This window comes from Amblyomma maculatum, chromosome 11 (assembly GCF_055883805.1).
Source record: "Amblyomma maculatum isolate TAMU_Amacu chromosome 11, ASM5588380v1, whole genome shotgun sequence".
Taxonomy (NCBI): Eukaryota; Metazoa; Arthropoda; class Arachnida; order Ixodida; family Ixodidae; genus Amblyomma; species Amblyomma maculatum.
In genome coordinates, this window is record NC_139354.1 from 34,710,274 (window position 1) to 34,730,613 (window position 20,340).

The 20,340-nt window shown below is 43.5% G+C and overlaps 1 protein-coding gene across 1 annotated transcript; it reads left to right on the plus strand.

Annotated features, from left to right (window-relative positions):
- The first annotated feature begins 10,249 nt into the window (after positions 1-10,249).
- On the plus strand, positions 10,250-19,454 carry LOC146173448 (uncharacterized). The gene is made up of 3 exons (XM_084585198.1): positions 10,250-10,276; positions 13,285-13,441; positions 19,269-19,454. Exons 1-3 carry the CDS (start codon positions 10,250-10,252, stop codon positions 19,433-19,435), a joined length of 351 nt encoding a protein of 116 aa, XP_084441324.1. The 3' UTR covers positions 19,436-19,454.
- The last annotated feature ends 886 nt before the right edge of the window (positions 19,455-20,340 follow it).

A 20,340-nucleotide genomic window follows, 5' to 3' on the forward strand; every position in this document is an offset into this window, starting at 1 on the left:
TACGTGATGCGTCCTTATGTTCGCGAGAGAGAGGTATTAGTCTTGATCGTAGCATGTCCAGTTTCATACATCCGAACCTGAAGATGCATTGAAAACCCGACTAGCCGCCTGTCGCTCAGTAATAAACAGTTTAGAAAAACAATTTTTCTGTTTCGAAATTTCTTCTCTTTAATGGTGATACGGTAGTTAATAATTCAATTAGGATAATGTGTTTATTTTAACTGCAGTAAGATATCTATCCTCTTTCGTTTCTACAGTCGAATAAAGAACTTGACGTGGAAGATCTCGCGGCGAGTGAAGAACACTGGAGTATTATCACTGCTTGGTTGATTAAAATCATTGCAAGCTAAATCCAGCTTGCTTCAAAAGCTAAATAATAATGAATTTTAAAAAGTGTTTAGAATAGTGGTTTCTTCATGTCTCGGGGAAATTATATCGACCGTTTCCTTCATCGCCGTAACCCACCTGATGAGTACGAAACAAGCAAGAGAAAGTTCATTAATCTGATTGGCGGTCGCGGGTTAACATGACCATTTCGTGCACACTAATTTTTCATGCAACAACTGAAGGAAGAACGCAGTATATCACAATTTCCTGTGTATTACTTAAAGCAGCGCAAATGTTCAATTTCCTTGCAAGTAATTCATTAGAAGCTCCAGAAAACGCAAAGAGAGTTGCCAAGAGATAGAATGAGATTATGAACAAACACTGAATATGAATTTCGTGTTAGCATTGCGTCTTGAAAAATTAACTTAGATTGCCTAGAAGGGCGCAATTAGGAGTGAGACAAAAAAGGAGGAAAAAAAAAACAAGGAGAAGAAGAAGAAAAAGTGGGGAGCTTAACCGGCTAAAGAAACCGGTTTGCTTCCCTGCACACGAGAAAAGGGGTTGAAGAGTTATAAAATGAAGGAAGAAAATGAGTAAATGGGCAAGAAGAACCACTAGGCCAGCGTTCACTATAGGTGCTAATGAAGCGGCTCACCAAGCCTTGCTCGTCCGCTAAAACAAAATTTCCAAAAGCTGATCACTAATCTAACAGCTCCATTTTTTTATTGCAGGAATATATGTTCGTACGAATTCTCTTCGCACAGCTGCTATATAAGGCATTCGCTTGTGGATGATCACTCGGTTGCGGGTTACCAACTTTGTCGCTAGGGATGCTAAGCAGGTTGTTCCCCCTTGGCACAGGGCGGCCTACTCAGATTAGTAAATAGAATAAAATTAGCATATGAAATGAAGACAGCTCGCAATCAAATATAGAAATGTGTAAAAAGGACTGTCGAGCTGGCGATGCAGGCCAACTCCTGCACACGATACATTGGACACATGAAATGAGATCGAGACAATGAAATATTGCATTGAAACTAAAAAAGTAGACTGCAAATAACGAAATCAACTAGGGGGGTCAGTGACATTGCAAAATGTTTGAACATGTTTTCTTCCTTCGTTGAACAGTTTACGTTGGGTATATACCCTTAAACAAATAGTATCTGTAGCAGTGTTATTTCGCACACGAACGCTTGTCAGAAAGACACACGGAGAAAAAAATAATGACGCTTGAAAAACAGAAACGGAGCAAAAGAGCGGAACTGGGGAATAAAAAAATTAGACTAGATAATCAAGTCAGAAAACAAGACATAGTACGCTAGCAATGATATATGCAAAGGAAGCTATCTTCAAAGCGAATTCAAGTTCAGAATAAACTCCAAATGCACTACTACGCATGTGCTCTCCAAATGTCAACCAAACCAACTAAAATATGAATTCCCTGTCCCATATAACGGCCGCGTGTCATTATGACGCGAATTTATGCGCGAGCTTTTACTGAGGACCCCCCCCCCCCCCCTCCCCTCCATCTGCCTCCCAGTCCCCGCAGTGACGCTGCCGCGAAGTTCCCTCTTTCATCTCGGCATAACCAGGAGACCTCTCCACAGCCCGAGACGAGCGAGCCTCTCGCGACTCTCTGGGGTCTTTGGGTGGTTCATCGTGCACGCGCGCGGTTGTTTTTTGTCGACGGAGATACCGGCGCCGTCACCTTAGTCGCCTCGTCCTCATACGCACTTACCGCAGCTGACCGTGAGCGCGAAGCCACGCCAGCTGAGCAGAACACTACTCTCACCTCCTTGCGTGTGCTTCCCATTCGGTGGCTCCGTTTCACCCCCGCGGATGCAAGCGGAACGTTTGCTCGGTACGGCGATTGCGCTGAGTGGTGCATTTTGCAGTGTACACAGGAAAAATAAAGCCTGTTTGAGTACATAACTCGGTGTTTGTCTCCTCTAGCTCGAAGCCGCCGCAGTGGCGACTTCTCGCACCGTGGGTCGGGGGTCACAGCTCTGTCTGTTAGGGCTGGCAAGTAGGGGCTAGAAGGCTACTCAGCGTCTGTCCCCTCTGGCGCATTATTTCAAGAGTAACCCCCATGCTGTGTGCATGGATCAGTCAGAAGTTCCTTCCAATGACGCCTGTTTTCTGTCTTAAAGCTGTTGCTTGAAAATGAGGGAGGTGCACTACTCATCAGCTGTTTACCATAGTTCAACCCATAACTGGGTACACATGCGGGCTGTTGATGCGTAGGGATTTACCTCAATACCGATACGATCATGGTATATTGCGTAGAACATGTCCTCGGCATTTCGCCCGTGGTACGAAAACAGTGCGACAGACAAGGCGACTGCTATAAAAAGCGCAAATAACAAAAGATAGAAGAAAGGGACTCTGGACGAGCGCTTTTTCTTGTCCCCTTTCCTTCTAAGAAATGAACCGGCTGAAGGTGGGAGACACGTACAGTTTGGGGCCGTTACACCGCAAGAGGAGCAACTGCGGCGAGAAGCATGCCGCGCGCAAATTTGACGGACTAATGTTTAGTCCTGACTCGAACATGACTAACGTAAGGAGGAACGGGAATACGACTGTTCAATTGACCTTCTGCGCTCCCCGCCTCTATCAGCGTGCGTTTCGGGTGCAGAGCACGTGTTTCATGGGGAGAGGAGAGCGCACCTCTATGGCGTTGGCGAGTGGGCGGAGTCGTCGGGCTCTCTGGCCCGCTTAGCCAGACTTGCCCGGTGTTGAGGGGTATCAGGCGCTCGCCGGCACCCACTCGGCTCTATTCGTCGACCGCTGCAGGAGCCGCGGAAACCAAGGCTAGAAGCCCTATCATAACAGCATGCAGTCACTGCCGGTCAGAAAAGTCCTATGACCTGCCCATCATCTACCGCGACGAGACGCTTCGGGACAGCTCTCCTGTCTAGTTTGCGAAGCAGTTGCAGCCACGGCTCCTTGGCGATCTTGGCGTGTTTTTTCACTCGACGGTTCGCTTGTTTCTGTGGCCCCGCCATTTTGTTTTGCGCGTTGGATAAGCGATATCGGCGCGTCATGGAGGTGCAGCTACTTCACCCTCGAATCATGTCTACCTAATTGAGGTAGGTATACTGCATGCTTATTATCTTTGGTAAGAACTTTGCATTGCTGCGTGGTAGATTATACAAGCGCAATAGCCGTGCACTACTTCAATCGGACGCTCATTCATATGAGAAACATGCATCTGTGAAGGGGCTGGCGTGCACTCGTAACGGTGAACCACATGGCTACATGAAGCTTTTTGCTGGCATTTGTTCGGGCCGAATAGAGAACGTCGATGTTTTCCCCTGTTTCTGTGCAGCGACCAATGCCAATTGTGCGCATGGTTCAAAAACTATGTATATGACGTTTTATTCTCGGTGACTATAGTCGTTTATAGAGCGTAACACTCATGAAAGACGCATTGTCATTAGCACCTTTGTCGCGACGCTGGAAGGTCTCCTGTTTATGGCTTTTTTATGTTGCGAAAGAAACACTGCGCTAGCCGTCGAGCTATTTCGCGTGGCACAGCGTGGGCCAAGCTGCGCATGCGCGAGGAGCCGCGTGACATCACAGGCCGCAGCTGCTGTATTGGAGCGGCCGTCGCGGACGCGCTTCGCCGCGCCCTCCGCCGCTGCCGGAGAAGTTACGTCATAACCCCAGCCAGCACCAGCTGCCCATCACCCTCTCCGTTGGTTGTGCAGAGAAGAGATGTGTGTGTGTGGTGTATATGTAGCTAGGAGCGCGCGGCCAGAATAGACCAACTATGGAGAAGGAGAGCCTGGCCGCAGCTCAGCGCGTAGCTTAAGCTATCCTAAGCGTAGCCATGCAGCTGTTGCATTCGCAAGTCAACTAGTTTTAACCGGAGCAAAACCGCTGCCAATGTTTTTGATTTGTCACAGTATTCCAACCTTGAAAAATTCGCCTATCACGCCACCGGTATATCTCTCGTCATGTCTCGATAAGGTTTGTATAGTGGGAATACTTCCTTTTCTAAAGGCATATATATATATATATATATATATATATATATATATATATCATCATCATCAGCCTGACTACACCCACTGCAGGGCGAAGGCCTCTCCCATATTTCTCCACTTAACCCGGTTCTGTGCTAGCTGCATCCATTTGACGCCCGCGAACGTCTTAACCTCATCCCCCCACCTAACTTTCTGCCGCCCCCTGCTACGCTTTCCTTCTCCTGGAATCTAGTTTGTTACTATAAGCGACCATCGGTTATCCTCTCTTCGCACTACATGTCCTGCCCATGCCCATTTCTTCTTCTTAATTTCCACTAGAATGTCGGTAACTTGAGTTATTTCTCTGACCCACTCTGCACGCTTCCTATCTCTTAATGTTGCCCCCCCCCTCCCCCCCCCCTTTTTCGTTCCATAGCCCTCTGGGTTGTCTTCAACTTAAGTAGAACTCTCTTGGTTAGCCTCCACGTTTCAGCCCCATAGGTGAGTACAGGTAACATGCAACTGTTGTATACTTTCCTCTTGAGCGATACCGGTAAGCTGCTATTCATAATCTGCGAATGCTTGCCAAATGCGCTCCATCCGAATCTTATTCTTCTTGTTATTTCCTTTTCATGGTCCGGATCTGCGGTTACTACCTGTCCTAAGTAGACATATTCGCCTACTATTTCCAGTATTTCGCTACCTAATGTAAACTGCTGTTCCTTCCCGAGGCTGTTGAACATTTTCTTAATCTTCTGCATATTGATTTTCAAGCCTACCTTTCTACTTTTCCTGTCGAGGTCATCAATCATTATTTACAGTTCATCCCCCGAGTTGCTTATCAAGGCAATGTCATCACCAAATCGCAGACTACTGAGGTATTCTCCATCTAACCTTATTCCTAACTGCTCCCATTCCAAGTCTCTGAATACCTCCTCTAAGCAAGCTGTGAATAGTATAGGAGATTGCGTCTCCTTGCCTAACAGCTTTCTTTATGGGAATTTTGTTACTTTCTTTATGCAGAACTATGGTTGCTGTGCAGCCACTATATATATCTTCCAGCGCTTTCACGTATGGCTCGTCTACCCCCTGATTTCGCAATGCCTGCATCACCGCCAATGTTTCAACTGAGTCAAATGCTTTTTCGTAATCAATGAATGCTATGTATAAAGGCTGATTATATTCCGAGCATTTTTCTATCACCTGATTGATGGTATGGATAGGATCGATAGTAGAGTACCGTTTCCGAAAACCTGCTTGATCCTTTGCTTGATTGCAGTCTAAGGTTGCCCTGATTCTATTAGCGATTACCTTGGTAAATACCTTATAAGTAACAGACAGTAAGCTGATTGGTCTGTAATTTTTAAGGTCCTTAGAGTCCCCTTTCTTATGAATGATCCTGGCTACTTTGGCTGCTGTAGAGATCTGTATAGAACTCCTCGGCTACTTTGACTATCTTGTCTATATTCGTGATGACGTTGCCCGCCTTGTCCCTTATCGCATACATCTGGTTTTTGCCTATGCCGAATTTCTTCTTTACCGCTTTAAGGCTTCCCCCGTTCTTTACAGCATGTTCAATTTTCTCGATGTTATACTTCCTTATATCAGCCACCTTGCGCTTATTGATTAGCTTTGATATCTCGGCCAATTTGATCTGGTCTGTTCGATTGGAAGCTTTCATACTCTGCCGTTTGTTCATCAAATCTTTCGTCTCTTTAGACAGCTTACCGGTATCCTCTCTAATTATCCTACCTCCTACTTCTACCGCACACTCAGTAATGATATCTCTGAAATTATTGTTCATTGCTTCTAGGGTAATGTCGCCATCCTCGGTTAGAGCTGAATATCTATTCTGTAGTGAGATTCTGAATTCTGCCCTCCCCCTCACCGCTTATTCGTTGATGGGTTTCTTTATTACTAATCTGTTGCATCCTTCCTCAGATTTAGGCTAATTCGGGACCTCACCATCCTGTGGTCAGTGCATCGCACTTTCCCGATTACCTCTACATATATATATATATATATATATATTCATTTATAGCTGAAACTGCATCGAAGTGCAGCTGCCTGCCCTGCACTCTGGTGCTTTCCCGACAATGTCAAGAACTTCGAAAGAAAACTATGTGTACTGTGCAACGAAGGTCGATTCTCATTAGATCAGCCACATGGTCTTGCAGGGTAGATTGTGTACTTCGGCTTATCGCCGATATTGTTACAAGCTATACGCAACTTCAGATCTTTTTTTTTTTTATTGAGGATTGTGACTGTATACTATATCCTGAGCGTCATTGATTTTTTTTTCGTAATTCCACTTGTCCTGTGCTTCTGGCATCAAAAGGCTTGCTACTTACTGGTGTGATCTTTATTTTGTTTTCTATTGTTAGTGTTTTATTGTAGGATTTCTGCATTGTTAACATCCTTTGTCTTCATAACAGGCAATGTACTGTACCCCTGTTCTTCCTTCCCTTCCTTCTTTTTTCTTTATGTCCAGTCTCAATCTCCTCTAGATTGCGGACTGGGCCAAGAATGTAAATGAAATAAATAGAACGTTTCCAAACTGAAATTGAACTTTCTTGTTTTACGTTCCTACACACATTCATGGAGCGGGATTGAACCGCATTCGACCGGAGCTAGTATGTCCGCGGCCAGCTTGGATGACCAGGCTGTGGATAAAAATTTTATCTTTGTGGTTTAATGGATACTCCTTTGAGGTTCTTTCATATGAATGAACAGTTAACCTTGAGCCGTAATATTTGCTCTCCTAAGTATCATTTTTGAGAATCAACTCTTAGTCTCTTTTTGAGCATCCAACAGTTCGTCCTTTGGGGACTAGATGTTTATTCCCCGGCAGTTTGTACCCAAAAGGACTAACCTCACTACCCCTGTTCTTTTTTCTTAGAGTGTTGTCTTGTTCATTGTTGCTTGCACTATTTACATACTGAATATATACCAACGAACCCACATCAATGTTTTTCTAAGGCGACTGCATTACAATGATGCTAGTTCCAGGCATTTATTTTCATCCTCACTGATTGGTTCACTGATCGAACAGGATGGCGGATTGAAAAATGCTAATCAGTGCACATGCAGGAGGATCACTGTATGAAAGCAACAAAGCGGGAAGGCGGGTATTGCATTAAAAATGCTACATTTTTCTTGTCACGCATGTCACTGGGAGCTGTCATAGTCTGATGCATTTTGTGCTGTATGATAAACAGCTGCGCGCTGTGTCTTCGGCCATCATTGTTTTGTGGTTCAGTTCACCATGTGCTAATACGCATATAAAGGCTGGTCACATATAGAGCTGTTAGAAACTGCAAGCTGCAGACACTTCTATGACCAGGTTATAGGTAAGTTTGCCTAAAGAAGATAGTTTTTAGCGGTCTTGCTGTGCTTTATCTCGGAACTGCAGAAATGTGACAGTTTTGAGTCTTTACCGTGGAGCAGTTTGTCTAGCCTTGCCCAATATTATTTGCAGCAGCATTGGCGATTTCCTAAACACTCAAATCGCACCTTGTTTTTGTCTCAAATGTAGTGCAGAAGATGTGTCATCATTTTTCTGAAAGCCCGTCGCAAAATGTCGCAACTGATCGTTTTTTATACAGAGCGTTCAAAATTGCAGCTCTTGGATTTTATAAAGTACAAAAAGCAATACACAAGGAATTTCAATAGATTGCTTATGCGGCCACGGGCAGATAAATTGCGGAGAAAATACTTATCCTAAACTTAGTAATTATAGAAAACTATGAGAGACACCTAAGGCGCTTATATTTTCCATCCGCGGTTCTTCGTTAGCGTAGATATATGTTCTGCTTTCTTAATTACGAATTCCCTTACTGTTTCCCTTCATGTGCAACAAATTCTTAATCGCAACAGTCTTTAAGCTACTACCTTAATCACGTATCAGCCGTAAGCGACCACCTGACATAGATAGAAAAAGCCATAAGAATGCGCCTGAATTGCCAATGAACAGCGTGCCTGTATCTGCATCGAATAGCCCGGAAAGAAACGTTACATTTTCCGCGGCTCAATCACTCCAGCCTGTGTAAGCAGCTACTAGTTCTATGTTCTCAAAAACAAAGCGCATCTAGTCAAAATACTGATGACTGCAAAGTTGGCATGATAATTACACTGGGCGGATGTTTGGATAAAGGTTGCTAACATATCGTCGCATGATGTTTATAAGGTTGGTGGTAGGTGGAGATGCAGAAGCAGCTGCACCAGGCGTACGCCCTTTCTGTTATCTAAGGCATTGGAATCCTACTATGGTACACTGCTAGACATTCATGTTTAAATTGCTTTTTTCTCGGCGAACGTTTTACTCCCGGGTTTTGTCGTCGTATGATGCAGTCATTATTAACAATGACCACTAAACCAGAGGTACTTCATGTGTCTATCCAGCAATGATTACTTGCACGGCTAACCCGCCACCCACTTTTCTACTCTCATGCAGACCTCAGTCATAAGGCGAATGCGTTTCGTGGCCCGTCGGCAGCATCCACAAGATGTGTGGACAGATTATATGGATAAGATATGTGGATAGGGTGTGTGTCTGTGTGGTAACGACATTAAGAACGAGAATAACTAACGATAAACAGGCAATCAATAGAGTATCGTTAATGGTAACATAATTCATAGCGAAGTTGTGTAGACACAATTAGTTTTAGTTATGAAGCCATGATAATAATAGTAAAGCATATCGTAAGACTCATAACTCAGCTAATTGGAACTTTAGTCCATCATTGACGGTAAAGCAATTCATCCAAGGTACTTAGGTCTCTCTTCAGTAAGGCAAAACCATTTCCTGCGACTCTTTGCACTAAATTGCCGCATTTCCACGCGTTTCATGCTTTTTTAGTTTATTTTTTCTCTTTTTTGCTGTTCATATTTATTTCTGATTGGTTGTTTTCTATATTTTTAAAGTTTTTACTCTTTCTTCTCTTTTATTACTATTTTCTTTTTTTACTGACTATTTTTATGTTGTAGGCAATGACGAGGGCTGACATTAAATTATTCCAACATTTTGCAGGTTTTTTGCATCATTTTGACCTATATTGAGAAATTGAGATGTCCGTGGTTATTCTGACTTCTGCAAACTATATTGACATCCTTGGCTATTCTGACATCTGACATCGAGATAGCGATAAGGACTGGTAATGGTACGGTAATAAGCAACGAAACACAGAACCAAATCAACTGAAATATTGGCACCTAACTCGAAATGGTTTTGCATACAGACACGTAAGAAAACTGAAGTGCACCCTTGTCACTTTTTAAGGAACTAGAAGCAGCTACGGACCAAGAAAAAAACCAGGAAAGTGATTATCCACACCTGCTTATTGCCTGAGGTCCTGAAAAATCGTTCACCAAAAAAGCAAGCTACCATGCTGAGTTCACAACCCACTAAGATTTATCGTCTTGCCAAGGAGCATATCGTTCGCACAAGATCTCTTTCTCGGAGCGGCGTGTCATCCCCGCTGCGGATACACCCTGAACTCTACGCCAGAAAAAACTGTCTCCAAGCCGTTTACAACAGAAAGTTGTTGGATGTATTCCAGCCTGCCTTCAGGGTACCGCAGGACACAACCCAACAGTACTTGGACGTCGGATGCGGCACGGGCGATTTCACTCGTGACGGCCTCCTGCCCCGGTGCCAGCCCTGCCACAAGTTAGTGGGCGTCGACTGTTCTCCAGAGATGATCGATTACGCTCGAAGTCACTCCGCTCACCCCAGCATCAGCTTTCATGAACTTAACTTAGAGGGTGACGTCGAGCCATTCATTTCTGAATTCGGCCAGTTTGACAGAGTTTACAGCTTCTTCTGCCTTCACTGGTTGGCAGATCAGGCAAAGGGCTTGAAGAACATTGCAAGACTCTTGAAGAGGAGAGGCGAGTGCTTGATTGGCAGCTGCGCAGCGCATCAAGGGAGTACTGTCTGGAAGCAATTAGCCAAAATGGACCGCTGGACCAAATACTCGGAGGTAGGTCTTATTCAACGTAATATTGGGGCTAAAATTGTGGTGCGAGCATTGAAATGCGGATGTAAGTGCCTCATCGTTGTCGTCAGCAAAAGTGTCACCCTTTGCGGCGGCTCTGATTGGTCGAGACGGGATGACGTCATGGAGGTCTCGACCAATCAGAGAGCCCCACCACAGTATGCGCGAATATGCGTGCCCTAAATGGCCTTATATCAATCAATTATCAATTACTAAATACTGACTAATTAATTTAGGATGAATAAACAAATGCTAGTTACTGAATAATTATGTAATAATTACTAATGAGTTAGTTGAGTAATTATTTAGTACTACTTAATGCCGCGCACCCGGTAAAATCGACCACACAACAGTAAACGTAGCCAATCAATGATCACTTATTACTACTCAATGACTGCTTAAATAATTCATTAATAAATAAATAATTAATAATCAATGAAAAATATAAATATATTTACTAATTGGTAACATCTGCGTAAACAATAATAGTATTTAAATATTTATTCAGCGCACCCGGTAAAATCAACAGAACAAGTGTAAACGCAGAACAACTGCGAATATACAGGGAGTGCGATTTCGTCGCTAATGAGCTGATGTCATCTCCCCGAAATGCTTGCACCTGAGTACAGGCGCAAACTTGGCGCTGCACTCAGGCTTTCGCCTTTTATCACTATAGTCGCCAAAGTGTACTTGAATTTTTTTTGCGATGTAGCGTAGAACGGGGGAAATATTGAGGCTATACAGTCTGAAAGAACACTGAAAAAGGGTAGAGGAGGAGCCTCAGTTCGCAAGCCGAGCCAACGTTTCGACAAATGAACTTGCCTTCAACTGGGCAGCGCCATCCTTACTTGTGTGGGCTTCGATACGCTTTTGTTTCCGAAGAAGGAAAGCCAGGGAGAGGAGGGTAGGGGAGAAAGAAGTAGGGAAAGGAGTGAAAGATGTTCTTCCGTATATATTTCTGAGCCTGTAACCGAAGATCATATGGCCTGAAAAAAAAATAAAGAGCGGCAGCAGCAGGAAAACCTACAATGTGGAGTGGATGAGTCCATACAGGTTCAATGCTGACACGCCTTTCTTTAAAGGAATCAGGCAATCTAAGGGGTCGTAATAAAGATACAGCTGCAAGGTGACAGTTCTCAAAAGCTTTCCACAAGGAGGGAAGAAAAAAAATCAGAATATTGACAGATGAAGTGAAGCGCACCTCCTACGCGAATTGACCGAAGAAGGGTCAACGAAAGTAGGAAGGGATAAGAAAGAAACATGCCGGATGAACAGGCGCAGCTTATGCTAGTGCGAATAAGGATAGAGTGTACACGCGCTGTGAACAAACTGTGTACACAGTGAATATATTATGCACAGAGTGAATATATGACAATATATGGCACAGAGTGAATATATTTAGGGATTCTGTTCCTTTAGAGATATTCATTCCTGCTGTTTCCAACTTTCTAATATATAATATTTTAGATACGCCTCCTTAGATTCTCTGAAATCAGAGACATCTGTAGAATGGTGTTGTTAACAGTATAGCGATACAAAAATTGTTTGCCTAGTACTTCTACATATGGTTGTAGGTATGTTCTTTAGCATTCTAGCCGAGTTCAAAGTTCAGTGCGTGTGCGGAAGGAAGAAGTGCAGGAAGAATCGAAGCTCAGGAACAAAGGAGAGGGTGCAGAGGCTTGAAAAAACAGCAGTCTGAAATGATGACTCAGGTCGAGAAAAAGGTACGTCGTTGGCACGCACAAACGAAAGATAGATAAGCGACGTAATGGCGTCGACAGACAGCGCTGACGAGCACAGCTAAAGCCTACGCACCGACACGGCAGCCAGTGTTTAAGCTTAACACTCAAGTACTTACCGGCAGAAATAGGCGATAAAATTTCACGCGATTGAGAAGCAATGGTGTCATCAAGTAATAATATTATAGAGGAAAAGCCCCAGTTGTCCAGAATATCCTGCATCAGCCGGTGTTGTAGAGGCGTTGCCTGGGTCGGCAATGTAAGTGCAAAGTCACATACGTTGCTGTACGTGCCAGGTGCTAGTTGGCAGGTAAAATGATCGTGCTCCGAATGGTTTGGTTTGGGTTGTGTGGTTTAATGTCCTGAAGCAACTCAGGTTATGAGAGACGTCTCAGTGGAGGACTCTGGAAACTTCGACCACCTGGGATTCTCTAACGCGCACTGACATCGCCCCGCACATAGTGCCTTGCTTTTCGCCTCCATAGTAAAGCGGTCGTTGAGGCCGGGATTCGATCCCGCGTCCTCGGGAACAGTAGTCGAACGCCATAACCACGGCGCCATCCCGGCGGGTTAATCGCACTCTGGTTGATTTGTGGGGTTTAACATCCCAAAGCGACTCAGGCTATGAGAGACGCCGTAGTGGAGGACTCCGGAAATGTAGAACACCTGGGGTTCTCTAACGTGCACTGACATCGCACAGCACACGGGTGCCTTGCTTTTCGCCTCCATCGAAAGGTTAATCACATTTGAATGGCTGCCGATTTTTCTGACGTCACAAGAGTACATGACATGGCAAATTTGGCAGGCGCTGCCTACACGAAATTTGTCATTGCGATGTGTGGGTGATATAGGAATCCAGCATTACAGCGCCGTTGCACCTGAAGTTAAACAGGCAGCCCCTAGGCCACGCTGGCAGCCCCTAGGCCAGCCACGCTGGCAGGCTCTTACGGTTCGGATAAATTTTGACTGTGTGCCTATACTGGGTGGTGTCTGCATAATGCATTTGTTTACGATTGCTAATGAGTATCCGTGGGATAATAGGAGCAGAAATAAATGACTACTGATTTCAAGAAGCCTGCAAATGGGGTTCATTATTGTTGTGTTGTACCCTTAAAAGCGCAACTTAACTCAATCACTGGGGGACATGAGCTTAAACTAACAAATTATTTTGGGGTACTCAATAACTTTCGTGGGAATAGTTTACCTTTCTTATTTTTCATAATGGATGTGAATTGGTATTCGTATTAATTTCAGTTACTGAAGAAGTTCATTCCTCAGACTGAAGGGATGTCTGACAGAGAGATGATCGAGACCATGTCCAGGTGGCTCGCTGGCGCGGGGCTTGTGCCGAGCACCTTGGAGATTTCTCGCGCCGAACTATCCGACAGCGGAACTTTAGAAGATAAAACTGGTGAGCAGCGTTATTCACTGAGGCCTTATTCCTTTAAGAAATAAATTTATGTGTAGGTAAATACATTACTCAGCTAGAAGCTGATATGCGATACTGGTACGCAAAGTAAGTAGACGGCAATATCGTCCAGCGGGCTCCTGGACGAAAGACGTCGACCATTTAGGGCGAATACAGCCGCCAGTATATTGTAACAAACAAGTTTATTACAAGAATTGCTATCGGAGCTTTTTTGCCGTTTTGAAGTATCAGTCAAATATAAACTGAAGGATGCCTTCCTATTTCCTATCCGTACATGAAAACATCCTATTTCATGTACGACATTGGCTATTAACATCGGCTCAAACTCTATCATTGCTTCTGATCATGTGTCATTTTTAGGTGTGGAACTTGAGAAACATCTAAAATTTCGGACTCACACCACATCTATTTCTCGCAAAATGGCTTATGGCACTAGAGTACTAATTACAGTTCGGCCGTATTTTGATACTCCCACGTTCATTTCTCTATATTACTCATTCATCCACACTCACATTCAGTACTGCATTTCATCTTGGGGAAACACGTACCCTTCGCATTTATCTTCCCTCAAAATCAATCTATACGCATTATTACTTGTATAGTCACTGCTCAGAAAATGCCCTTCGTTTGCTTCAATCACACAGTATTCTTTCAGTGAACAAAATAATCAACTAGGTACAGTTTATGTATCTTAATGTATAAATCTGTTAGAGAGCTGCTTCCATTCTCACTAACCACCACTGATCAAATACCGCGTCGTACCGAGACACTTTTCGCCAACAACAATAACTCCTAGCTGCCTGAACCAAACACTAATTAGCGGAAACAAACAGTCCGATTCTCTGGTACCACTCTTTGGAATTCTTTGCCAGTATCTATGAAACAATCATTAACTATTCATGCTTTTAAATCCGCTCTTCGTCAGTTTTTGTTATCACACTAATTGTATTTTTCAAGGTAAACTGTTCCAGTGTTATCCTTAATATCTTTTTATGAATTGTTTCTTATGTTTTCATTATGTGATTAGGTTTGTAACCGTTTTCATTACAACAATAGGGCCTGTAATAAATTCACGTTTCGTTCACCCCATCCCACTGATGCGAAATATTGTATAAATTTTGAAACTGCTCTATATATATTTCTTTACAATATTCATTATAGAAAGTCCCGTCCACAGTCCTTGACTTTTGGACCTCCTTCTGTATTCGTGTTTTGTTAACCTTTTACGTACAATAAAACTTCAAACTTCAACTTCAAACGCTTGTTGTGTGACCCCGGCGGTTATGGCAATTAATTCTGTTTCTTAGATCAGGAGGTAAGATGGACAGTGCGGACTGCTTGAATAATTTTAAGGCGAAAGCCCTTACAGGCTCATCCATGTGCGCAGAAAGCGTCCGTCCGCAGAGGGAGTTAAACCGTCCCTGTTAAAGAGTGACGTGATTAATGAGTTAACGAGTGGTTGCGTTAGGTAGAGGGTGAAATAACGTCTCTAATTGCAAACCTCTGTTGACGCGGAGTAATTAGTTATTTATTATAGCCAAAAAAGTTAAATCAATTCGAAGTCGAAATAGCCATGGATGTTGATATAGTGAGCAGACGTCAAAACTGCCGCGCACGTTGAAATTGTGCAAATACGTAAACGTTGTGGAAAAAAAAAACTGCAAAAAATGTTGCAGTGCTTTTACGTCGGACCTCGTCATTGCGTTACAACATCGCAAATAGTTAGCCAAGAAAAAAAAATAAAGTAGTAAAACAGGAAAAAAGTGAAAACAGCGAAAACGAGGAGGAAAAACAACCAAAAGAGAAAACAGTAAAAGGATTAAAAAAAAAAAAAGGAAGAAGAGAACTAAGTGAGTGAACAGGCAGCAAAAGAGGGCAAAGAGTCGTACGAAAGGCTTTCGCCTTATAGCGCACTCAAGAGAGATCTAAGCGCTTCCAACAAAGTTTTCTTTATTTGCAATGTTTCTTGAGTTTGGTCTTTGCCGCAATGTGGACGCCTGCCTGTTAAAAACAGATGTATTTTCGGCGTTATCATGTGAGAAATATTTAGATTTCAAACTGCAAATTGCTTTCTCCCGCTGCAATCGTGTAGCTCGTGGCTCGGGTTTTGAGATGGTGGTGAACTGTGGTTTGTTCGGAAATCAGGAAATTTGAAAAAGGAAAAATAGAACATTGATGTTACTGTAGTAACCTTGGATGCATGACATGAAGGGTAATTTCTACATTGAAAAAGCCCTCTTTTTCTTGAAAGTAATATCTTTATTATTGCAAAACCCTTATCACTCTTTAAAAGACAACTTCCATTTGTCCTCACCAACGCCCACTGTAAGATCATTTGACCTCCAGCAGACGTTAAGGACCTCCACTGGACGTTGAATGGAAATTTTATGGCCTGCAGAACTACTTCCCAACCGTAACTGTACTGGAAAAAGTAGGCTTAACACCTCTCTTCGCACTAGGACCGTTTAAATATAATAAAATATTGCTATTTTTGAAAGCTAAAAACGCAGCTATAATAACGAAAGCTTGTGTAGTGCCATTAAAACATACTACCCCTTTCAGTCTATGAGCGAGGCGGAAATGGTGTCTGCCAGACCTCCACATCGTCAAGCTTGAGTGGCTTCACATGGCCTCGAACAACATGCCGGCAAACCAAAGGGCGCAATTTTATGTCTAAGTTCATCGCTAGATTATTATAATCAGATCTAAAGCACTGCACAGCTCAGAGCGCGGAAAGTTTTTGTTTGCATTTACTGAATCCGAAAACAACTCGTCAAGAATACATTAAATTTTATAGGTGTGATAGCCTTACTCGAATATCATTTTCAATTGTTTCTCAGTTTGTGACCAGCTAAAGAACTTCGTGCTTAAAGTTGGCTCCCTATAGGGACCGGGCGCCCGTTGTATGGCGCCACCGTCGCCTCGGTGGAACAGCGCCGCCCGCGGCGGAGTGCCGAAACAGCGGAATGGGGAGGCAGCTGAGCGGCGCAGTCGTTTCCGTTCTGCGAGGCGTTTTTGAGCCTCCCCCGTCGTTTTGCGGTGTGGTTTTGATAGCTTTGAGCTGCTTTGAGTAATCGCAAGGAGTATTTTTTGACGGGGAAATCTTGAAAAAGAAAAGAGCCGTTCCCGGCAGGGCGTGCGTGTTGTTTTTTGTCTTGAAACCGCCCGGCGCATGGTATTTCTGTTATATACTCTAAAATGCCGCGCGCGTGATTTCACCATGCACTAGGAACACCTTTATTAGGCCCTTGTTAAGGCGACTTCGAAGACGGGAATTGCGTCTGCACTGCGCGTCTATCTTATATTAGGTCTAGTCGGAATCTGCCTGAAGATCAAATACCACCGAGCCGTGTAGTAGTGGTAGTTGTAGTGGTCAGCGTTCATGTAAAATGAAAAAGATGCTGCACCTGTCTTTTTTGGTAATAGCTAGGCTCAAACGATTCAGAGCAGAATAATAGCAAATTACATTCCAGTTTCAACCTTGCAACGAAAGCTGTACAATGAGAAATAATAAACAAGCAAGACAAAAGTAGGATCCTATTTATGGTTGGAAAAGCAAACACACATATACTTCCAGGACTTCCTGCACAATTACGCTACAATAGCTTACTGAACCCGGCCTTGAGACCATCAAACTTAATCATAATACAAGCCAAATGAGTAATACCACCTCAGCATCATTTTTACATATACGGCAATGCTCTTGTTGAACACGTCGGAGCTGCTACATTTAATTGACTTCGAAAATATGATGCTATGCATGGCTTTCTCTCGACATGCTGCGGAGGTTGTGAAAAGGAAAAAAAATTTCCTGCTAGCGTTCTCTCAGCGCAGGAAGTTCAATGCGATTGACCGCACCTGCCTTGAACATCTGAAGGCAATAGTCCAATACTGTCAAACTGTTAAATACAATCGAAAAAAACAAACACAGTGTGATGTGTTGTAAGATAAGCCATCGACAACTAAGAGAGCGTTCTATTGTGAAATGAATCCCTCTGATGGCTCGTTCGCTAAGGTGGTCTACTTTCTCAGAGTACCACGAACTTGCGGGGCCGATACCTAGCTGACCTCGATACCTGATGAGTGTGAGGGGACACGACCATGTATGTAGTTTTCGATTTGCACGTAAAGGAATCCGGATAACTGAAAGTCATTCCTGTTACAACTTTGTCACTGCAGCTTGGCGGACTGCTGCTAAATCTGTTTACATTGGCCATACCTAGAAGCAATTTCTCAGAGAGGTAACACGGTCTTGTCATACTACGCCACAATCAGGAAATCTCACGTTCACTAAAACGCCGATGAGAAACACATGTATTTAGGCGGGCCAAGGAATGGACACTGCTGAGAAAATACGTAAAGCCGTTTCAGGTCCAACGTGAATGCGAAAAAGAAAAAGCTGCTAGACGGCCTTCGAAATTAAAAAAAAAAAAATGCTACGTTTATGCTCGTTTCTAGAAATTAAATTGCATTTTTTTTCTTGTTCGACTTTTATATGAAGCCGATAGCAGATTATGTGACCATGCGGTATTGATTGAGCTGTGAAATGAGTGATTTTATTAGGCGAAGTGGACATGCCACAAACAAATGTTAACAAATTCCAAGAGTATCAACGCAGAGCTCTCGGCGCATTTTCATTGGTTGACAAACGAAAAGAGGAAAAATGACAAGATCATGGCAATAGGAATTGTTCATGTCTCATATCTGCCCTTTCTGTTAAGAGAAAAAAGTAAATTATCTTTGACTATGTCAGCGAAAGTATCCACACAAGCATTGTCTCTGCCCATCACTGAAGATCATAACGCAGCCCGAACGACGACGGTGGAGCTGCCTCTTCTTTTTCCGTGCTGGGGTTTTCTTGTACACAGGTACAGGCGGGGAAATGTTAGCGTTGTAACTTACGCTGTTGGGTTACTTCGATTTACAATTGTCAATAAAGTGACTACAGATGGAGTGCGGCTTCGGCTCCGAGACTCTCGTGCCGTCACTCCTGGGGAACAGAAGGCACAGAGCATCCGGTAGCAAGCGGAATTTTAAAAATTCGGTGCTTTCCATGACCACACAGTAACCAAATGCGTAGATTCATGCCTTTGCCTTTCAAAGAACCATGCTTAGGTCACCAGCCACTCATGCTTCTGTGGAAACCTGTAGAAATGAATCGACTTAAAAACGTCCGACGAGTTTGCGTAGCTGCCAGTGAAGCCAACAACGCACCGCGTTTCGCCAGCCTTGTTCGACCAGACTTCATTTCACTGGACATATTCACACAATTAACTAGCCCAACTTTCTGTTCTCTTCAGGATACATTCAGGCACAACGTCATCTAAACCTTACGACTTCCAATTTCCACACAAACAAACGACAAACAGTACCCTCCAATGCGCTGGCAATGGGCCGGCGCATTCCGGCGATTGAGCGATGCGCCGAGAGGCGGCGCCACCCGTTCAGTTGTCCGGTCCCTATTGATCCTTGCGATGTTGTTCGCAGCTAAAGAAACTTGAACTCTTGCCTCAGTGCCTTCATTCTTGGTTAAAAAAGGAAGCATTTTTTTGACATTTACTGCTGAGCACCTTAATTATCACGATGACGCTGATTATTTCTATTTTGTATTTTACGCAGTGGCCATGGCGGTACTACTAGGGTCTCCCCCCACCCCCCCCCTCCCTGACTAAATAAATAAGGATGTTTTGTCCTCTGTTAATCAATGCTGTCACCGTTTTTATTATTACTTCATTACAGTCCCCTTTAAAGACGAATAACTTGCTCGTGTTGCTAACGCGAACATTTCTTCTCGCTTTTTTCCTTCCAGGAATGCACTTAGCGGTGGTGCCCATCATCAACTTTGTGACCGAAGAAGAAAAGCCTCAGCTCGTGGCTGACGTCACGCAGCTGGCAGAAAGAGTTCATGCCCTGAACGCCGACCAGTCGTCTTACAAAACAATCATTATCAAGGCTTGTAAAATCGCGAATGATTAGTTTGCTCAGGCTCACTATAGAGTGGGGATCACTACCGTGGGGTATTGTCCAATGTGGTTTTGTCTACAGTGAAGTTTATTTTGTCAATGAAGAAAAAAAAATAAGCATACTGAGACATATTGTATGTACATTTCTGTGTACTCGCTCCTGAATTTCCTGTCAACTACGAACCTCGGGGATACTGCAATAGGTATATAACTGAAAAGAAACTGACACATACAATGTGAAATCGGTTTACTTGATTTGCATCGCATGTGTGGAACTGTATGCTGAAAGCACAAGATACATTTGAGTGCGAACGGCACTTTATTTCACAACGAAAATTTCGCGGGATCTCAACCTGCGTGTTGTTTCTTGGGATTTCCATTTTAAACGTCAAAATACCCGTCCGCTTTAGGAAAATTATTATCAAAAAAAAAAAAAAAAAGGCTGTCTGGCTGCGGCATGAAAGCCCACCTGTAGCGGTATCTTTCAATGGCTCCAGTTCATGCCATTCAATCCAATTTAAAAGAACAGTGATGATAACAAGGCGTTGGCCTGTACCGATGCGCTGCTTATCGCGTTGTAATCCCCGAGACAACCGGCAAGAAAAGAGAACTTCTACAGGCTATTTAAGAGCGAGACAGGACGCTGATAAGCCGCCCTTAACCAACACCACCTAGACTACTAGAAGGCCTCTGCAAGCTTATGTGACGTCATCCTAGTGAGATCATACTGAAAGTCGGCTTCACCCTACGCGAATGAGTTTTTTTTTTTTATTATTCAACGCTGCTCTGGAGCTATCTCTTAAAATTTTAAGTGCTAGCGATGAAGAGGGTTATACTTGCGTTAGCTGTGTTATTCAATATTGCCATTCTTTTTAATTATATGAGAAGTTTGACACAATCCACCTGGCATTTATTTCA